Source organism: Centropristis striata, chromosome 9, assembly GCF_030273125.1.
Source record: "Centropristis striata isolate RG_2023a ecotype Rhode Island chromosome 9, C.striata_1.0, whole genome shotgun sequence".
NCBI classification, from domain to species: Eukaryota; Metazoa; Chordata; class Actinopteri; order Perciformes; family Serranidae; genus Centropristis; species Centropristis striata.
This window is the reverse complement of record NC_081525.1, coordinates 20,454,946-20,473,936: the sequence shown is the minus strand read 5'-3', so window position 1 is coordinate 20,473,936 and position 18,991 is coordinate 20,454,946. Positions and strand designations below refer to the sequence as shown.

The 18,991-nt window shown below is 37.2% G+C and overlaps 2 protein-coding genes across 2 annotated transcripts; both read left to right on the top strand.

The window, feature by feature from the left end:
* Positions 1-155: 155 nt before the first annotated feature.
* On the top strand, positions 156-5,058 carry lamp3 (lysosomal associated membrane protein 3). Its single transcript, XM_059341949.1, has 7 exons — positions 156-334; positions 1,761-1,871; positions 2,080-2,162; positions 3,017-3,142; positions 3,800-3,872; positions 3,965-4,135; positions 4,808-5,058. The coding sequence occupies exons 1-7, from the start codon at positions 274-276 to the stop codon at positions 4,945-4,947; spliced, it is 765 nt and encodes a 254-aa protein (XP_059197932.1). The 5' UTR covers positions 156-273; the 3' UTR covers positions 4,948-5,058.
* A 1,240-nt stretch (positions 5,059-6,298) lies between these two features.
* On the top strand, positions 6,299-18,515 carry mccc1 (methylcrotonyl-CoA carboxylase subunit). Its single transcript, XM_059341575.1, has 19 exons — positions 6,299-6,555; positions 7,111-7,154; positions 8,080-8,219; positions 8,456-8,551; positions 8,773-8,894; positions 9,051-9,198; positions 9,313-9,434; positions 9,544-9,655; positions 10,690-10,771; positions 10,873-11,000; positions 11,120-11,303; positions 12,042-12,151; positions 12,324-12,540; positions 12,640-12,726; positions 13,883-13,932; positions 14,431-14,568; positions 15,231-15,338; positions 16,195-16,266; positions 16,377-18,515. The coding sequence occupies exons 1-19, from the start codon at positions 6,500-6,502 to the stop codon at positions 16,530-16,532; spliced, it is 2,172 nt and encodes a 723-aa protein (XP_059197558.1). The 5' UTR covers positions 6,299-6,499; the 3' UTR covers positions 16,533-18,515.
* The last annotated feature ends 476 nt before the right edge of the window (positions 18,516-18,991 follow it).

Below are 18,991 nucleotides of genomic sequence, written 5' to 3'. Positions count from 1 at the left end.
GCAGCAAAAACAAGAGAATTTTAATTTCACTTAAAATGTTTACATGTCCGACTTTTTAAAAGCCCAGCCTTCTTCACCATCAGCTTCCAACACTGGTGTCAGTTCATAGCTGAGAGAGGCAGCAGTGACACTTCACTTCCTGTGAAACGGCTCGTTTAAGTGTTAAGGTGTTCAACAGTTTCACATTTACAAGCAAAACCACCACCACAACTGCAGCACTCACACTGCACCGGTCGTCCAGGATTGCAGCAGTATTCTTTTATCTTCTGCGTGATGATGTTGAGGGTTCACACAGGTGGTTTGGCTCTTTTCTTCCTGGCTGCTGCTTTTCCAGGTAAGTGTGATAATATTCAAATATCACTTCACACTCACATAATATACTAAAATTCTCTCGACTGTTCTTTGTCTTTTCTCTTCTACTCAGTTCAGTATTTATGTGAGACTTTTTATACATGAATAGTGAAGGTTTCCACGCCTTTTCCACCCGACGTGTTTGTCCACAAAATGAAATATCTGAATTTAAGAACAGATAAACTTACATGATGCCATGCAGCACTGAATTATATTATATAATGCCTTCTGTAATTATGAACACACATCTCAGGAGGTCAACACTAAGGGAAGTTTTGACTTTTCTAATGATAAAAAATTCTATTGTTTTAAGTTAAATGGTGGTCTTCATAAAGCTGCTTCACCTTCTCTTTAAACGGTGATATTTCTTTGAACATGTGTGGTATGAATGCTGTCTGTTCCAGTTATAAATGAGGCTGTTGTCGTTTCCTCTCCCACACACTGATCGTTGGTTTAGTGGTTGATGGTGGTCCCACACTTTTGTCTTTCGTTCTCAATCTGTCAAACTCTCAAAATGATCAGAGCCATTTTTGGTGTGTGTTGTATATCTATGACATCACGACATCCACTAATCATTTTCAAATATTTTGGAAGTTGAGTATCTGAGGTCACTTCAGAAATTATTTTCAATGTCTTAATACAAAGTTGTGAAACCTGACAACAAAAGTTTTAGATATGTTTTTTTTCCATTGGCTTTTATTGAACCCTGAACCCCCAATTCTGAAGGGGACCCAAAAGCACCAGGGTCACTTGGTGTCAACAAGTTGCATAATTTAATTAACTGCACCTTTTTATAGGAATTGGCAACACTGAAGTACCAATATAAACCATGCTTATACTATATAATCTTGTGGCCCTGCCCACAGTCTACATTATTTTACATTAAGATGTTGCACACAGAAAACCTGAAGCTAGATTGAATTCCAGCATGTCAGATTGCTGGCTGGTTCCTGGGGAAATAATAAAAGTTTAACCCCCCTGTTATGTTCGCATGTTTAATTATCTAAAAGTGTCAGAAACTAAAAAATCCCAATAAACACTGTTTATATTTCATTACAACTCAATTACTAACCATTTCAATCAATATTTAGTGCAATAATTCACTAATTTTTAATAAAAAAATGCATGTTAAAACGTTTTTAAATGTAAATTGGAAAGACGTACACATAAAATACAAAGCTTTAACATGACATTCATTTTTTTGAAATTCTATTTTACTTTTGATTTTTTTTCTTCTTATTAAAAATATTTTATTTATTAATTATTTATTTTTAACTTAACTGAAATGGTTCACTTTGACCCGCAACATAACAGGAGGGTTATTCTGCTGTGTGCAGTGGAGTTTATAGATTTTGAAAACATTCAGGTGATAAAAGGAGATTGAGCGTGACATGTCTCTCCTCCACCAGATGTCCATCTCCAGAGAAATGACAGCTCAGTCCAGCCCGCCTCTGACTCTGAGCTGCAGGTTCAGGTCTACCAGCCGGTGCTGCAGCCCTCTGAGTCTGTTCCTCCAATAGGTACACACCAACACAACACCAGATTTACTTTTATCCTATTCATTTAAATGTACATTTACAGCATCCCAACTTGTTTTGATATAGGGGTTGTAAAAGATTTTGGGGCTCTCATGGCTATAGAAAAATCTTTGGTGTATTGTTTATGGTATTAGCGTGTGTGTGTGTGTGTGTGTGTGTGTGTGTGTGTGTGTGTGTGTGTTGTGCACAGGGACCTACAAGCTGGAAAACCATCTTGGGGAACCCTGCATCAAAGCCACCATGGGAGCAGAGTATATCGTCATTGAAAAGAAGGTTAGAGGCTGAGACTGGCTCAGCACCCTGTGTGTGTGTGTGTGTGTGTGTGTGTGTGTGTGTGTGTGTTTGCCTGCCTCAGTATCTGTATAATATCGTGAACCTTTTTCACTGAGTGTGTATATGTGTCAATACAGAAGAGGATTGGGGCCAGGTAGGAGAAAAAATAAATCATTATTAAGTTTGAAAAAAAAAGTCCAAATACAAAGTCGAGAATAAAGTTGAAATACAATGTTGAGAAAATACGTATATATAATATATTATATACTACAATATATTTCTATAAAAATCACATAAATTACATAAAAGCAGATTTTTCCCCAAATCAATAGTTATGGTAGCCTACTACCAAGAAAAGCAAATTTTTGTGTAGAGTGATTTTAGTCCTACAACACCCTTAAATATTGTGGTTATTGCTCATCTTATGACATTTATGAAAATCAGGCTGTAGCTTGAACCTAACTGTTGGGATAGAAAACAATGTTCCTCTGATGACTTATTGACACAAATCTGTCAAAATCTATCTTTCCAACTTTACCGAAAACAAAAAGTTGACTTTATTCTCTTCATTCGGCTCATTCTTTTTCCTTGAAATCATATTTTAACTTTATTCTGGACATCTTAACTTTGTTCTTGTCATCTCGACTTTATTCACGTTATTTCCCCAATCCCCAGTCCTCAATCCTCTTCCATGTCAGCATGTTTTTCTGAGCTGTAAAAATCTAATATGACCTTTAGCTCTTTTTAAAGAAATAAAACAATGTGTCCTCTGACTGAGGTTGATTCGGATAAATTCATATTGTCATATGTCTCCAATATAAATGTTATTATATTTCTCTCCTGTGTGCATCCAGAAGGCTTGGTACTTCAACCTGGACCCCTCCAGGGTCAGGATTGGTGGACACTGTGGCAAAGAAACTGCTGTTCTTTCTCTGACGCTGCCAGACAACGATACCAGTCTGCAGTTCTACTTCAGAAAGGTACAACACATTTAACAACAAACTTCACATATAATTAAATGGATGCAATTAGGAAAATTCACTTGTATTTAAAATAAAGTTAAAGTAATGTATTTCCTATGCATTTTCTATACAGAAAAATGTTAAACCGTCAAAATTCAGCATTAAAATAATTAAAAGAAATGCAGAAAATTACGACCTTATGTTGTGGTTGCCCATTTTTACATGAACAATTACACAAATAATAAAAAAATAATTGCAAATTAATTTTCTGTTAAAATTATTAATGGATTAATTGTTTCAGCTGTACTTGTATATACTGATTGGTAGTTTATTTCATAACAAAAAAAATATTTCATACACTCCATGTTTTGTGAGCAAAAATTCTAATTTGTAAAGTAACTAAAGCCGTCAAATAATTGTGGTGGAGTAAAATGTGAAATATTTCCCTCTGAATTGTTCCAGAATAGAATTAGAAAGCGTCATGAAAAGAAAAAAGACTGGCATAAAATACCTTAAATGTGTATCTAAGTTGAGTACTAGAGTAAATGTATTTTGTTAAATTCAAACACTGTTTATGTCATAGTAAAATAATCCATTCATGCAGCTTCACATCTAGATGAAAACATTAACAACAAATGATGAAATGAGGTTTGTTTATTGTGTTTATGTCTCCAGGAAAATAATCTTTTCTACGTGGATAAGATGACTGCTTGTGTGTCTCCTGTGCCGGTCTGCCCAGGATGTGCCAGTAAGGCCACGGAGGGATGACATATAGCTGGTATTTCTGATTTGGTTCAACAACCTGCAAACACTGAAACTAAACTATCCTCCTTCTTGCAGATAAGACATATTCAGGTTTTTTGGCCAATGACAAGCTGTTCACAGCAGCTGATGGACAAAGCTTTAAGTGCAGATCTAAGACTGTGCTCCCCATGTCGCCGGAGCTGAAGATCAAGCTGGTTCCTCTGCAGATTCAAGCCTTCACTCTACGGAAAGGTCGCTATGGAGAAGGTGATAAATTAAGTCTGCTCCACAAATTTACAAGTGTGCGTGGCTTTATATTCATCTGGTATAAAATTTGAATCATATTTTGATGCCACTAAAAATCTAGAGCAAATTCACAATGCTTTAAATGTAAATTGACAACTGACATTATGCTCTTGTCTCTGCTTCCTCTTTGGTCTTCAAACCAAGTAAAACAGCACTAGTTTTGCAAGTTTCCTTATGCATAATAACACATACATTTTTATGTCTATATGTTCTTGTTTCTTAAGTTGTAAGCGGTTATGTTCTTTCAGAAGGTCACTGGGGACTTCAAGCTGTAATAAATCTCAGTTTATAAATCAGGAAGCTATAAAACAATGGTTGTTACCCGTGCTTTCTGTCTAGTTTTATTGTCTTCATTTCTCTCTGTGCCAGAAGCAGGAGTTGTGCCGGATACAATAAATTAAAATGCAGTTGGTGACCCTTTTTAGTGATTGAGGGGATACAGAAGGCCTGTCTGGATTTACTGTGAGCTCTCCATTTCTGGATGATATTTTAGAAAAATCTGTGATGATTTGTGTTCAAGACCAGTGAGAACCTGATGCAGAGCATTAAGATTAAGATTAATCAGATCACTTGCGTTTCTTCTTAAATTAAGCTTTTTATTGATCCCAAATCTTCTCCTGCTGTATGTTTCAGTGGTGGAGTGTTGGGCCGACTTTCACCAGCGAGTGATTCCCATCATCCTCGGAGCCATAGTGGTGGGTCTTATTCTGATGGCTGTGCTGACCTCCTTGTTCATCAAAGACCGCCGCAGACAAGGATATGACAGGCTCTGAGCATGTTGTGAAGCTGGATGGAGATGTACTCCACATTAAGGAATATTTCATTCTCACTTACTGTTACAAAAGGATCTCAAAATTTCTCTTCCTAACTTGAAAGTAACTAAAAGAAAACTATAATTACAAACTGTTACATGTATTTATTTGTCTTTTTTATTTATACTTATTTTTTTTTATCTTCCATTCTCTTGTCTTCTCTTGTTTTCATTTTATTTCACTTTCATTCTATTTTCAGTGATGCCTTTTATTAAATGCTCTTTGTTTTAATGCTCTGTTTGGAGCATATTCAACAGTTATTTTATAAATGGGAAGTGGGTGAAAAATGTGTTATAGAGCATCTAATTACACTGTTTTTATGAATAAAATATTGAGGCTTTCAAAGGAAAAGGCTGGCTTTTACTGGGGCGGCTCCAAACAGTGTCAGGGGATGCTCATTGAATGAAAGAGAAAAAAATGTTACAATAGTTATTGAAAGGAGATCACATAGCATAGCCTACATGTATGTGATTTGGTCAAAGTATTGTGGTAATTTTACTGTTTTTCCCACTTTCCCAGAGAAAAAAAACGTATAAATGCCTTAGGACAGACCTTTTTAGGTATTTAGTAAAAGTGTAAAAGTGACATATTAGGCTATCCTGGTTTAATTGTTGAGTTTTTATGAGATTATATTATAGTCTCCACTTTGTCTGACGGGAGGCCCAGAGTCAGAGCCTGCACCAGCAATATAAATGAACCAGAATAATGTGAATGTCATCAATAAGACTTAGACTTAGACAAGACTTAGACATGCAAATATGCATATTGAACGAAATTCCGTTGCAAGGGCTAACAGTGATTGTACTCTGGCATGTCATAAATAAAGTATATATATAAAATATAAAACTGTTAAAAAATAAATAAATACTATAACTATAGCACTCAACTGGCATACTTCAGAATTAAGTTTTGCAGCTTTTTAACATTTTACCAGTAGGATTGGTTGGTTATAATGAGTAACACATTATGAGTATAATAAATATATATTTTGTTTTAACTAAGTTTATACCTCAAACATCATTGATGATCATCATTGTACATGCTGAATGCTTTTTCCCCCTCCAAATAACTTTTTTTTTTTTTTAGAATTTCCAAATTACTCTTGTAAAAAAAAGAAAGAAAAATTGATTGTATTGTCAGTGTGATTTTTCTTTGTCACCAATAATTCACCAGGTGTTTGACAAAGAAACGCCGCCCTCTGCTGGTGGTTTGTGGTAACTGCGTCGTCCTCTCCGCCTCCATGTTCCTCTCTCTCATTGGCTGCTCGACACTACGAGTACTTGTAAAGGTCAAAAATAAGAAAACATATATTTACAAGCATATGGCAGCGTTTGTATGTACGGGTGTGACATTGTAAGGCTCCAAACAGTTACGTCTAGGTTTAATTGACAATTTGAAACCAATCAAACGCTTTGTTACGGTTTAATAAATTACCACTTCGCCTTTACCTCTTCAGCTGCTCTGTTAGCTGGTGAGTGAGCTAGCTAGCAGCTAGCCTCAGCAGCTGGTAGCCATGGCTGCAGTTATTCTGAGTTTCTCAACTCTGCAGGGTCTGAGGATGTTTACACAGTGAGTACATCAAAGCGTTACATGTCTCCTATCATGTTATCCTAAACAGACTGCCCCTCCCATCAACCAGCTTCTTCTTTCTTCTTTTTAATGTTGAACTTTGCAACGCTGTTTTCACGCCTGAGCTAACTTTACAGACTGTGCAGCTATCATTGACACACACGTTATCGATAAATATCTGCAGGTGCTCGTGATTACTGGAAAGGACAATATCACGTTAATTCTCACCAACATGATCGTGTTAATGAAATGTTTTTACACCCTGCCAGCTAATGAATCAGATAAGAGCTGAGCAAGGTTAAATAAAGGTAGCAAGCTGTCAGCTAGCAGAGCTAATGCTGCTGGTACAAACTGCACACTGGTGTGTGTGTTCATACCTGTTCGACCAGCCCTCACTATCACATTTAGCTGAGTTATCTCGGCTAGATGTTGCTTTTGTAGTCACTGTACGTGCTATTTTACAAATTTGTGTTTGATTTATGTAGCATCTGCTCTGCCCTTCACAGCTGTGTTGATATTTAAATGGCACTGAGGTTGTTGTTGTCCTCCTCTCAGAAAACTGTCATGGACCAAGAGAGGGGTGAGGCTGGTTTCAGGAGGTGAGTGGATGATGCTCCTTGCAGTATTATAAGCAATAACAGTTGCTCTGTTGTAGTTGAAACTCTCATCGAAAACATTTGTTGGAGTTTCTGTTCCAATTGCACTGCAAGAGCTGCTTATCGTTTGGGGATACAAACTTTAAGTCTTTGCTCCTGGGGGCTAAGCTTGCAACGACAAATCTACTCATTGTCACTAGCACTTATTTCTGCACTAATGGCTCTTATTGCACTATACCTTGATTGTTACCCTTTTTCTATAAGTCGCTTTGGATAAAAGCGTATGCTGAATGACTAAATGTAAATGCTTATCCAAAAGGGAGCATATCTTTGTTCCCAGGGTCTTCTGTTCCCCAGCTCAGTATCCTAAGTATGACACATTAATGAGACCTTTTAAAGGGTTTTATGTCCATGGCAATGCTTTTTCCCCACTTCACCCACTTACAGTTTATAGCCTACTGATCTGATCTATCTCCACAGTCGCTCAATCGTCTGGGACCATCTCCCTTTGTTCTTTTGCTATTTGAACTGCAAAGATATCCCCTCACCAAAGAACCATGTGAGCATATGGATGACCCTGTTCAAAACCCAAAGATCATCATTTTATACTGATTAAATAGAGAGAACGACATCACATTTGAAAACCTGGAAGCAGAGAATATTAATTAATTTTGCTTGCCAAGTTACTTGAATTATTACAATTACTGCTGATCAATTATCAGACTAATCTGGCATACACTGTGGACACCAAACCTTTGTCTGTGCTGTGATTGTTTTGAACAGTATTGTCGTATTGCATGAACAAGTACAACTTTATTCCGATTAACCTTCGACCATGATGGTTACAATCACCTTACCTGTTTTGCAGTTTTGATTCTGATGATTATGGCTTTGTTAAACTCTAAAATGTCTGCTGTGTTTTCTCCAGGGGTGGGGAGGATAGAGAAGGTGCTGATTGCCAATCGAGGAGAGATTGCGTGTCGTGTGATGCGCACAGCCAAGAAAATGGGAGTCCGCTCTGTGGCCGTATACAGTGATGCAGACAAAAACTCCATGCATGTGGCCATGGTGAGATGCTGGATAGCTCTGTATTGCAAAGAGCTGTTTCCTTTAACATTTATAGTCCTCTGCCTCTCAATCTTTGCTTTCTGTCTTCTTCTACACTTTCTGCAGCTGCTTTAACAACCACATTGTGCATGTTGAAGTGGTGTTTTCTTACAATATTCATTAATAGTTTGTAAACTTGCATTAGTTATAGTCATTAAAAAACGGACTGTTTTTGCTTTCGTATGTTTTTTTTGTAGGCGGATGAAGCCTACCACATCGGCCCTCCTCCCTCACAGCAGAGTTACCTCTCAATGGAGAAAGTTTTGGAGGTGGCCAAGAAGTCTGGATCACATGTGAGAAATGATGTTCTTGTTGGAAACAGTTTTGGGAAGAATAGTGATGCTGTCATTTTCCTTTTGTCTCCTGCTTAATGTAGCTACATCAAAAGAAATGGTAGATTATGACCTTCAGGCCGTTTTAACCTCTTTAACTGTCCTTTGTGTTGAACTATTTTTCTCTCACAAACCAGAGACTGTGATCAATTTAATGTTTTAGAAAATGTGTTTGTGTGTAGGCGGTCCACCCTGGTTATGGCTTTCTGTCAGAAAACACAGAGTTTGCTGAAGCGTGTAAACAGGAAGGCATCATCTTTATCGGGCCGCCTTCCTCTGCCATCAGAGACATGGGCATCAAAAGGTAACACACACTAAAACAACATTTATATCCTCTCTCTAGTTGCTAAAAATCAACATTTAATCAAATAATGTATGGGAAATGGCAAGGACGAGCTTAATACAAACATGAAAAAGCAATATGAACCATTTACTTTTATTGCTTTGTCTCCTTTTTCAGCACATCCAAACACATCATGTCAGCTGCAGGGGTGCCAATCATTGGTGGTTACCATGGAGAGGACCAATCAAATGAGAGGCTTCAAGCTGAGGCTGTTAAGATAGGGTACCCTGTGATGATTAAGGCAGTCCGTGGAGGAGGAGGGAAGGTGAGGACATAAAAAAAGCGTTAAATGGAGGAACTTCACAAAATATAGGATAACCTTAGTGTGTGTGTGTGTGTGTGTGTGTGTGTGTGTGTGTGTGTGTGTGTGTGTGTTTAGGGGATGCGTATTGCACGGTCAGACTCAGACTTCTTGGAGCAGTTGGAGTCGGCGAGACGGGAAGCCAGAAAATCCTTCAATGATGATGTCATGCTGGTTGAGAAGTTTGTAGAGGATCCCAGGTAATAATAACATTTAATCCGCTCCCACATTAACTTCTAACCAACCAGTTCTATCACCTTATGTATATTTAAGGATGAATTTGTCATTTTATCTGTCTGTCTCCTGTAGGCATGTGGAGGTTCAGGTGTTCGGGGACATGCACGGTAATGCTGTCTATCTGTTTGAGAGAGACTGCAGCGTCCAAAGGAGACATCAGAAAATCATTGAGGAAGCACCAGGGGTGAGAGAGTAACGTTTCTCTGAATTAAGGAAGAAACTGGTAAAGTAGCTGTGAATATGTAAAATCAGACTCAACCTACAGCATGTGTTCAAGTTTTAATGAGTTTAAATTCTAACATTTAAAGCTATAATAAATAATACACAATTTATATAGTGTGTACACAGTAGTGTTCAAAATAATAGCAGTCCAATGTGACTAACCAGATTAATCCAGGTTTTTAGTATATTTTTTTATTGCTACATGGCAAACAAGGTACCAGTAGGTGCAGTAGATTCTCAGAAAACCAACAAGACCCAGCATTCGTGATATGCAGCTCTTAAGGCTGTGCAACTGGGCAATTGCACTGTATGTAAAAAGAAAAAAAAATACTAAAACCTGGATTAATCTGGTTAGTCACATTGGACTGCTATTATTTTGAACACTACTGTACACACATACACACAGTCATGGAAAAAAAATATTAGACCACCCTTTTTCTTCAATTTCTTGTTTATTTTAATGCCTGTTACAACTAAAGGTACACTTGTTTGGACAATATAATGACAACAAAAATAGCTCATAAGAGTTTAGTTGAAGAGCTTGATAATAACCAAAATCAGTATCAAGAAAACCATGGAAAATCAGCTACTAATTATTATATATATTATAATTATTATTTATTTTTATTTTCTAATAATTTTTATTGTGGTTATATAGATTTTGTTTATGGTGGTCCCAAACCCATAAATGTACATTCAGCTCTCACTTAAGCTTTTAGTTTTTGCTTCTTTTTTCTGGAAGAGGAGACATATTGGTGTCTTTTCTTCACTATGATCGTGACATAATTTGGAAAAATCTTCCGCTCAAACTTCAGTTCACCTGTGTTGGTAGAGTTTACTGCTGTACAATGTTTAAATGATACCACTACAGATAACATCTCAAGTGGATCTGTAGTGTTAAACTGGGTATTAGAGCTATAAACACTTGAATATGTTTGTGCCAACTTTTGAATAGTTTACTGTATTTTAGCTCTGTTTATATATGTTTTTTTTCAGCCTGATATTAGTCCTGAGGTTCGGCGGAAACTTGGAGAGGCAGCAGTCAGAGCAGCGAAGGCTGTCAACTATGTCGGGGCAGGTAAGACACACGAGCAGTCACCTGGAGAAACCTCTCTGCAGTGACACAGCACACACACTATATTGTCATCATAATATTTATCCTATATATTTCCTGTGTAGGTACGGTGGAGTTTATAATGGACGCCCAGCATAACTTTTACTTCATGGAGATGAACACCAGGCTGCAGGTGGAGCATCCTGTTTCTGAGATGATCACTGGAACTGACCTGGTGGAGTGGCAGCTCAGGGTGAGAGGAGAGGAAGGAGAAAACACTGGCAGCTATTTGAAAAAAAACAACAAACTTTTTGACAATAAAAAGTTTTAAATTCACTTGCATTGATTACTCTTGGTGTAAATCTCCTCCAGGTGGCAGCAGGGGAGCGCCTGCCTCTCCTCCAGGATGACATCATTCTAAGGGGACACTCTTTTGAGGCTCGTATCTACGCTGAGGACCCAAATAACGACTTCCTTCCAGGGGCGGGGCCTCTACTGCATCTCTCCACCCCTTCAGCAGACCAACACACGCGCATAGAGACTGGAGTCAGGGACGGTAGGGAGTTTACATCTAACACTGTAGATCTGTTAACATAAATGGTTTTCTATTCTATATGTAACAACATAATTAAGTAGTTATTCTTTTATCTTACACCATTACCTGATATATCACAATAGCTGTATTGTTTGATTACACAGAGAATAAAGATCAAAGAATGCATTAAATATAAAGATCAAGGCAAAAAGACAGAAATCACAGCAATAAGTGCTTGTTCAGCACTGACTGGTTTCCGTCCATTTGTTATTCTCTCTTTTGTCTCTGCTTTGTTCTTTTGGGAAATTGTGAATCAATGATTATCCAATTACATGTCACATCACCTATACAAAGATATAGAAAATGCATCCCAAGGACTGCTTCAGTCTGTGTAGTGAATGATGGTGTAAGATAAGATAAGATAGAACTTCATTATTTCTGAGGAAAATTCTGGTTCCAGATTGCTCCAAAGCCTCCAAAACAATTATAATAACATCACAATATAGGATAATATAAGAAAAACAATGAACAAAATAGGTAATAACAATATATAATAAAAATATTAAAAAAAGTTTCTAAGGAGTAAGTGAGTAAAGTGCAGATGACATGGCAGGATGTAATACACAGATATATTACACATGATAATGAACATAATATAGTCCATGGTATAGAAAATGATGGTGTAGTAAAGGTAATTACCATAAACCAAAAACACTGGGAGCTTTACAACTAACAGTGTCTGTGTGTATTTTTCTTTAGGGGACGAGGTGTCGGCACATTATGACCCCATGATCGCCAAGCTTGTGGTGTGGGGAGAAGACCGTTCGGCTGCCTTAAAGAAGCTGCGGTACTGTTTACGACAGTACAATGTAAGACACACATTCAGATGCTACTTCACATGTCATTGAGCTAAACTTGTGCGATAAATACTATATTTACTACAGTTTAGGCCCCTATCTATAGCACTTGATTAGAATTATACATGCAAAAGTGGCTATAGATAGTTTTTAATGACTTTCTTTGCATCCTTTCTGTCTTCAGATCGTGGGACTGAACACTAACATCGACTTTTTGCTGAGCCTTTCGGGCCACCCAGAGTTCGAGGCTGGAAACGTGACCACCAGCTTCATCCCTCAGCACTACGCTGACCTCTTCCCGACTCCAAAGGCTCCCTCCGGGGAAACGATCTGCCAGGCGGCCCTGGGCCTGGTGCTGCAGGAGAGGAAACGCACACAGGAGTTCGCACAGACCTCCACTGGTGAGGGCTTAACATATTCCTTATGAGGACAAATGATTTATAGCACATTAACATGAAATGTACTGAGTATACTAAGTGTGCATAATGTGTGATTTTCAGACCCATTCTCGCCGTTTGGCTCCAGCAGCGGCTGGAGAAGCAATATTCAGTTTAACAGAAACATGACGCTGCAGCTGGGAGACAAAAGTAAGTAACACACAGATGAAGAACATTTGGCGCCTCCTAGTGTATGAAAGGGAGGGAAAGTGGAGGAGGAACAAACTCCGTTCTGATAGACCTGCAGTAAATTAACTTTTTTTTTTTTAATCAATATGTTGGTTTTTTAAATCATAGAAAATAATGAATATTTTCCAAAACTACATTTACAGACAAAATATTAAAATTCTATAAATTATAAAAATAATATAGACAAAAAAATGCAGTAAAAAAGTGTTACTGATTGAATTAGTCGATTGAATTTTCTTTTGATGAAAATTAGCACAAATTTCAGTGATGGCAGGAATGAATAATAAATAAATGAATAGCTCCAGGCTTTTCAGGGGACATTGCCACAAGCTGAGGCCTTCTATTCTTTTCTAGCTGTCAGATACCAAAGTCATTTAAAATCTGATTCTACTTTATTTTAATTTAGCAACAGCCAGATAAGAAAATATAAAGATTAGGTATTGGGCAAACAACATGTAATAAGAGGAAATAATACATACATATGTTCATGTATTACATGGGTAATTTTTGGTGTCTATGGTTTCAATACTTAACTAGAAAAATGAAAATCGATGCTGTTCATTTATTTAGTTTATTTATTTTTTTCATGAACAATGCATGTTGATCAACATCATCATTATCATTAACGTCATTATGTTAGTCTTAGTCAGAAGGCTAATTTTGGACTGTTGCTCGTTGGTCTGTTAAATTAGCCTTTAAAACAAGCACAGCATGTAAAATCCGATATTGGTGCTTTGGAGGTAGAGAATGAAAAAGATGACAGCTAAATTATGTGTGAAAGTAGTTGGAGGAAAAAAGTAATAGTGTGTCCATTTTATGAAGCAGATCAGTACAGTTAGTGTCGACCCATAACTGTTTAATGTCTGTTTGAATGATTAAGTTTAGAGCAGATCTGATCTCCTTCTGGCTGTTTTTAATGAACTTATATTCATTATTCAATGTTTCTATTATAAATGTCACTGTGAGGCTAAAAATAAATGAATGACCATGATGTTCAGCTAAAGCTTCTATGTTAACCTACTCCAGTGTCTCCTCTTGTTTGCTTCCTTCCTTCTTTCAAACCTGTTCGGTCATTTAGGATAACAAAACATGTCATCTTGTGTGTTTGTGTCTTTAGAAGTTAATGTGGTCATCGTGTACAACAAAGATGGAAGCTACACAATGCAGGTGAGCTGGAATATGTCCCGTATCTTGTTTATTTTACAGAAAATTAACCAGATTTAAAAAAAATAATTAAATACTGAGTATGATTGCGTTGTTTCTATAATCCAATTTTCATCCTTTTCAATGTTAAACACCCATGAATTCCCTTTATACTTAAGAATGAAAATTCAGTCTATGCCATAGAAAAATTCATCTTAACTTGAGGTCCACTTACTATTTTTTCTGTGGAGCTTTCAACCACATCTCATGGCTTTCATCTGTGAATTGAATACTGAGTTATGTCACTGTGAGGTGTGCTGGGAAATCCTAAAAAAGCTAGTAAATGGATGGTTGAGTCAAGATTATTTTGTCAAACTACTGTGCCCAAGGTCAAGAATTAAAAGTGGTCATTTAAAAAAAAAAAAGTACCACTACTAGTAGGAGTAATAGGTAAAGATGTTGGTGAATCTGTAGTTGTAAATCAGCCTTCTTCATATTTCATTAATGTATTTGATCATTAAGGTTGGCGAGGAGCTGTATCATGTGACTGGGGAGGTGGAGATGGAAGCTGGAGCATCATTCCTGCACTGCTCCGTCAACGGCGTGAAGTCTCGTCCCAAACTGGTGATCCTGGACAACACAGTGCATCTGTTCTCCATGGTATGTTCCTGTCACTCCTGACAATAGAAACACAAACTTGTAGGTGCCCTAAATAAACATTTTCATGGTGTATTTAAAGGCAGATTTGCATTTTATATATTCCGTAAATCAGTTAAGCAGAAGTCGTTATCTGTCATCTCAGTTGCACTCGGAGTTGTTTATTTAAAGTAACAAATAATTTGAATCAATAGTTTTGCACCATTAACAAATCCCATATTTCATTTTCTCAAGCTGAAATTATTCAAATTAAATGAAGGAGCTGTATATACATTATAACTATGAATTATTTTCTTAATTAATTGGTTTATTCTTTGACATATAAAATGCAGAAAATGGTGAAAAATGGTTGTCACAGTCTCATGGAAACCATCATCAACAGTGCAAAACCCAAAGATGTTTAGTATTGCATAACCCAAAATAAAACAGATGCACATTTGTAAAGCTATGTGGTTTCCTCAGTCCATTTAACGAGAACTGCAGTTCCCCTGTCGCTGCAGAGAAACTGTCTCTATTTCCCGTCTCAAGAATCTGTCATCTTTTAAGACTGGAGACAAACAGTCGACGGCTGACATCAGGGGAAATTAAACACTGCTCCAATCCTCTTACCTCAGCTGCCAGTTAACTGTCACCTCTGTTTCTGACATCGTTACATCTTTGTGCAGGAGGGAAGCTCCCAGGTGTCTGTTCCAGTGCCTAAGTATCTGGCTGGTGTGAGCGGCTCAGGGGCTCAGGGTGGAGCCGTGGCCCCCATGACCGGAACCATAGAGAAGGTGATTGGCTGTGTTAACGCATGGATTATAGTGATTTTAATTTTTGTCATGCAAAGTTGATTTTTTCTTCAGGCCAAACTGTTTGTTGAGATATCTTGCTAGAGTTTAGAAGACTTGTATAAGCCATTCAAATCACTATTATTTCAAGATACTACTGTGAAGTGCTATTGACAAAACCTTATCTTGAAAGAAATACATTACTGCATCAAAAATAGGAGTTTAACAGATATTCCAAAAAAAAAAAAAAAAAAATAGAATCATGAAATAGACTAAAAAGATTTTTATAAGTGTATTTTTTTTTCAAGGTTTCTGTAAAAAAAAAAAAAAAAAAGTAGGTAACTGTTTTAGGGCTGCAACTAAGAATTATTTTGTTGTCAAGGTGATGTTTTTAAATTACTCTTTTCAGTCCAGAACACAAAGCTTTTTAACTTAATATGATAGAAAATAGAGGTTTTAAATAGTTGGTGAGTAGTGTTGCAGCTCTTAACCATTGCCAGTTAACTTGCTGGTTAAACTTACCTTGTCTTTCCTTAATAACAAACAAATGTTATTTAAACTTGACTTGGAGAGAAATACAACACTGTGCATCCACCTTGCTTATTATTTTTATTTATGAGCACACCTCTGAGTGTATTCTTGTTTACCTAACATGTCCTGTCAGCCAGTGCAATGAGACTGAGGTAGAAGTGATAAGAGCAGATCTGCTTTGAACAACTGAGAATAATTTAAAGATGACCAAGCCATACATTTAAAAAGAGAATTACTGCAATCTTAGCAAGAAGTCATAAAGGTATAATGAAGAATGCAGAGTGAGTTTTCTCTCTCCAACTAATTACATATAAACAATCTGTTTCAGGTGATGGTCAAGGCTGGAGACAAAGTGGTTGTTGGAGACCCGCTCATGGTCATGAACGCCATGAAGATGGAGGTGAGGGACTCTGCTGGCTCTGCCTCACACATGCATTCTCACCGTTATCTCACAGCTATACACACACATACACACGCACATTTTTAATAAAAAAAAAATTGTCTTTGCAGCACACAATCCGGGCACCCAAGTCTGGTGTGATCAAGAGGGTTTTCTTCAGCGAGGGCTCTCAGGCCAATCGCCATGCTCCGCTGGTCGAACTGGAAGAGGAGGCGGAGGAGGGGGGGGGAGGGGGCCAGCCAGTAGACACACTCACACACCCATGAATGCACACTGACAGGTAGGAGAGGGCCAGAACTGTTACTGTAACAGCTGGAGGGAAAGTGAACAGCTTTGGTGTCCAGCACTTGATTAATAATTCAAAGATGTGCGCTAGGAAGGACCTGAATCATCAGTTGGAGGTGAGTCTGCTTCAGCCTGGAGTGGATTAGACAAATACTGTGACCCTGGCGACCCAGTGTGCATACAGTAAGGTCAGAAACTATTACCTGAAATGTTCCTGGGTTTGACTTGTGTGATAGCTAGTGGGTAAATGCTACAATAATGTACAGTTGCCTTATACACATCACAATATTACCTTCTGTTTGTTTCTGCTTTTCTTTATTTTCTGTTTATGTTTGTATCTGTAAATCTCTGCTAACTGCTGTTGGTATTTTTCCTCAAAGTCTTCTCTTTGTGTTTCTGTCAGTGGTGATGGTGATTGTTTGAAGGGATAGTTCCATTTTTTTAAAGACTGGTTGTATCAGGTACTTCAGCACACCCCAGTTTGGAGAAGCAGGCAGGAGTACTGCTGCAGCAGCCAAATGTATTTAAGAAAAATCATTAGTATGGGGAACTTAAGCTGTTTATCTATCTGCTCTCTTCAAAGCTACCAGACTCCTTTGACAAAATCAGTAATTTTACCTCGCAGAACATGGGAGTTGCTGGTCTACTGCTGCCTTGATACGTTAGTTGGTTTGGTTGACTAAAAAAGTCCCACAATAACACTTAACTAACTAACTAATCGGGGCAGCAGTAGACCAGCAAATACTATAAAATTACTATTTTTGTTAAAGGACTCTGGTGGCTCTAAAAAGAGTATCCCATAGCGAAGGGTAAAGAGAGAGAAAATATTCTAAATATAGCATAGATATGAACCAATATTGTTTATTTAGGTAGCTACAATACATTTTTGCTGCTGCCCAGGTTCACAGCAGTATATTGCTTAGCTTCTGTGTTGGTGTTGCATGTTGTTTGTCATCCACTGGAGGCATTACACTGAAGTGCCTCATACAACCCTACTTAAATAAAAAAATCAAACTAAGTCAGGTAATCTCTTGTCTAGCAGAGTTTAATGCACTTACTGATGAGGTTGACAGCTGAGTGTCCTATCTATGCACACACTATGTAGGCTATTTCCTTTTCTCTTCTAGAAAATTAAATTAAAGTGTGTTAACAAATCTGGGGCAGAACATAAGTACTGTACTGTGTACTGTGATAGCAAGTGTAAAATAGGACAACATTCTTGCAGAATTATGCTGAGGTGGGTTAAAGGAATTGTTACTGATTGAATACCATCAACTTGTTATGCTTTCTAACTAGTTTGTCTGCGGGGAAAAATAGCATAAAGTTATTGTCACTGTCCATTAAGAACCATGTATCTCAGAGTGTTCCATTATCTGACTCAATCATATGATCCTTTATACGTTTAGAAAACTGTCCTATCACTTGTAAATATCATTAAACCTGCCAGTATTTAAAAATGCATTGTAACTAGGCTGAAAGCAATTGTTTTACTGAAGACAATAAAGAAATGCCACTTTGAAGCTACATGGTTTCCACAGGACAGGGATTTTAAAAGAAAGAAAGTCTGGATGTGAACTAATTCTGCTATAAGCCTCTGTTGTTGTTGTTGAGATTGTACCATGGCACTAAGGACAAAGGCCTTTAAAATTGGGAGGCAGAAAAACACTCCAGAATTATCAAATGATTCCTAATTGTTCAGGTTTGAATTGTCTCTGATTTGAAAATGACCCGTAAAGAATGATGTCAGTGACAGGGCTTTAATGGATCATATGATTTTTGTCTGTGTAAATCTGTCCTGACCTGTTTCTGCTGATCACTATCTTCTGACTAACTGGTGTGTTATGAGGCCTTGTAGATTATAACTGATAGACACCTGTGTTCATTTTGTAGATGTGTAAAAGATGATTTAAAAAAACAAACATTTTTGAATGATCAGATACTGTAATAAAAATGTTTCTAAAGTATGTAAAGCGCCTTGTCATTCTTAATGTATTTAAAAGTGTTTGAAGGGGGGCTCCTTAATCTTTAACCCACTTTTATGACATAATATTCTATGATGTTGTAATGTCAGTTTATGGGTGACTTTAGACTGGAATCATCTGAAATTCTCATATTTACACAGTGCTCATTTTATACATACACACAGCTCCACATTTAAAAGCAGTGCGGCTGCAACCTGTGATGATCAGCTACATTGTAGCATGAATTTGAAGTCAACAATAGCTCTAGATGATCACTTATGAAATTAATATGTATGAGATATATATAATATTTTCATACCAAAATATGGTGTTTTCTGTCACATAAGGTCATATTTTGCACTTAATATGTATCAACAGACCCATTTGAAGCATTTTAAAATTTGACCATATCGTCATTTCTAGCCATATAATATGTATCAACAGACTATAATAGACCCTTTTTAGGCATTTTAAATTTT

Bases quoted from the DNA above. Each gene is read 5' to 3' on its own strand.
- mccc1 (XM_059341575.1), top strand. From the start codon at position 6,500: ATGGCTGCAGTTATTCTGAGTTTCTCAACTCTGCAGGGTCTGAGGATG. The intron at 11,304-12,041 runs GTAGGGAGTTTA...ATTTTTCTTTAG, and splicing joins AGAGACTGGAGTCAGGGACG to GGGACGAGGTGTCGGCACAT. The intron at 15,339-16,194 runs GTGATTGGCTGT...AATCTGTTTCAG, and splicing joins TGACCGGAACCATAGAGAAG to GTGATGGTCAAGGCTGGAGA.
- lamp3 (XM_059341949.1), top strand. From the start codon at position 274: ATGATGTTGAGGGTTCACACAGGTGGTTTGGCTCTTTTCTTCCTGGCT. The intron at 1,872-2,079 runs GTACACACCAAC...TGTTGTGCACAG, and splicing joins TGAGTCTGTTCCTCCAATAG to GGACCTACAAGCTGGAAAAC. The intron at 2,163-3,016 runs GTTAGAGGCTGA...GTGTGCATCCAG, and splicing joins ATATCGTCATTGAAAAGAAG to AAGGCTTGGTACTTCAACCT.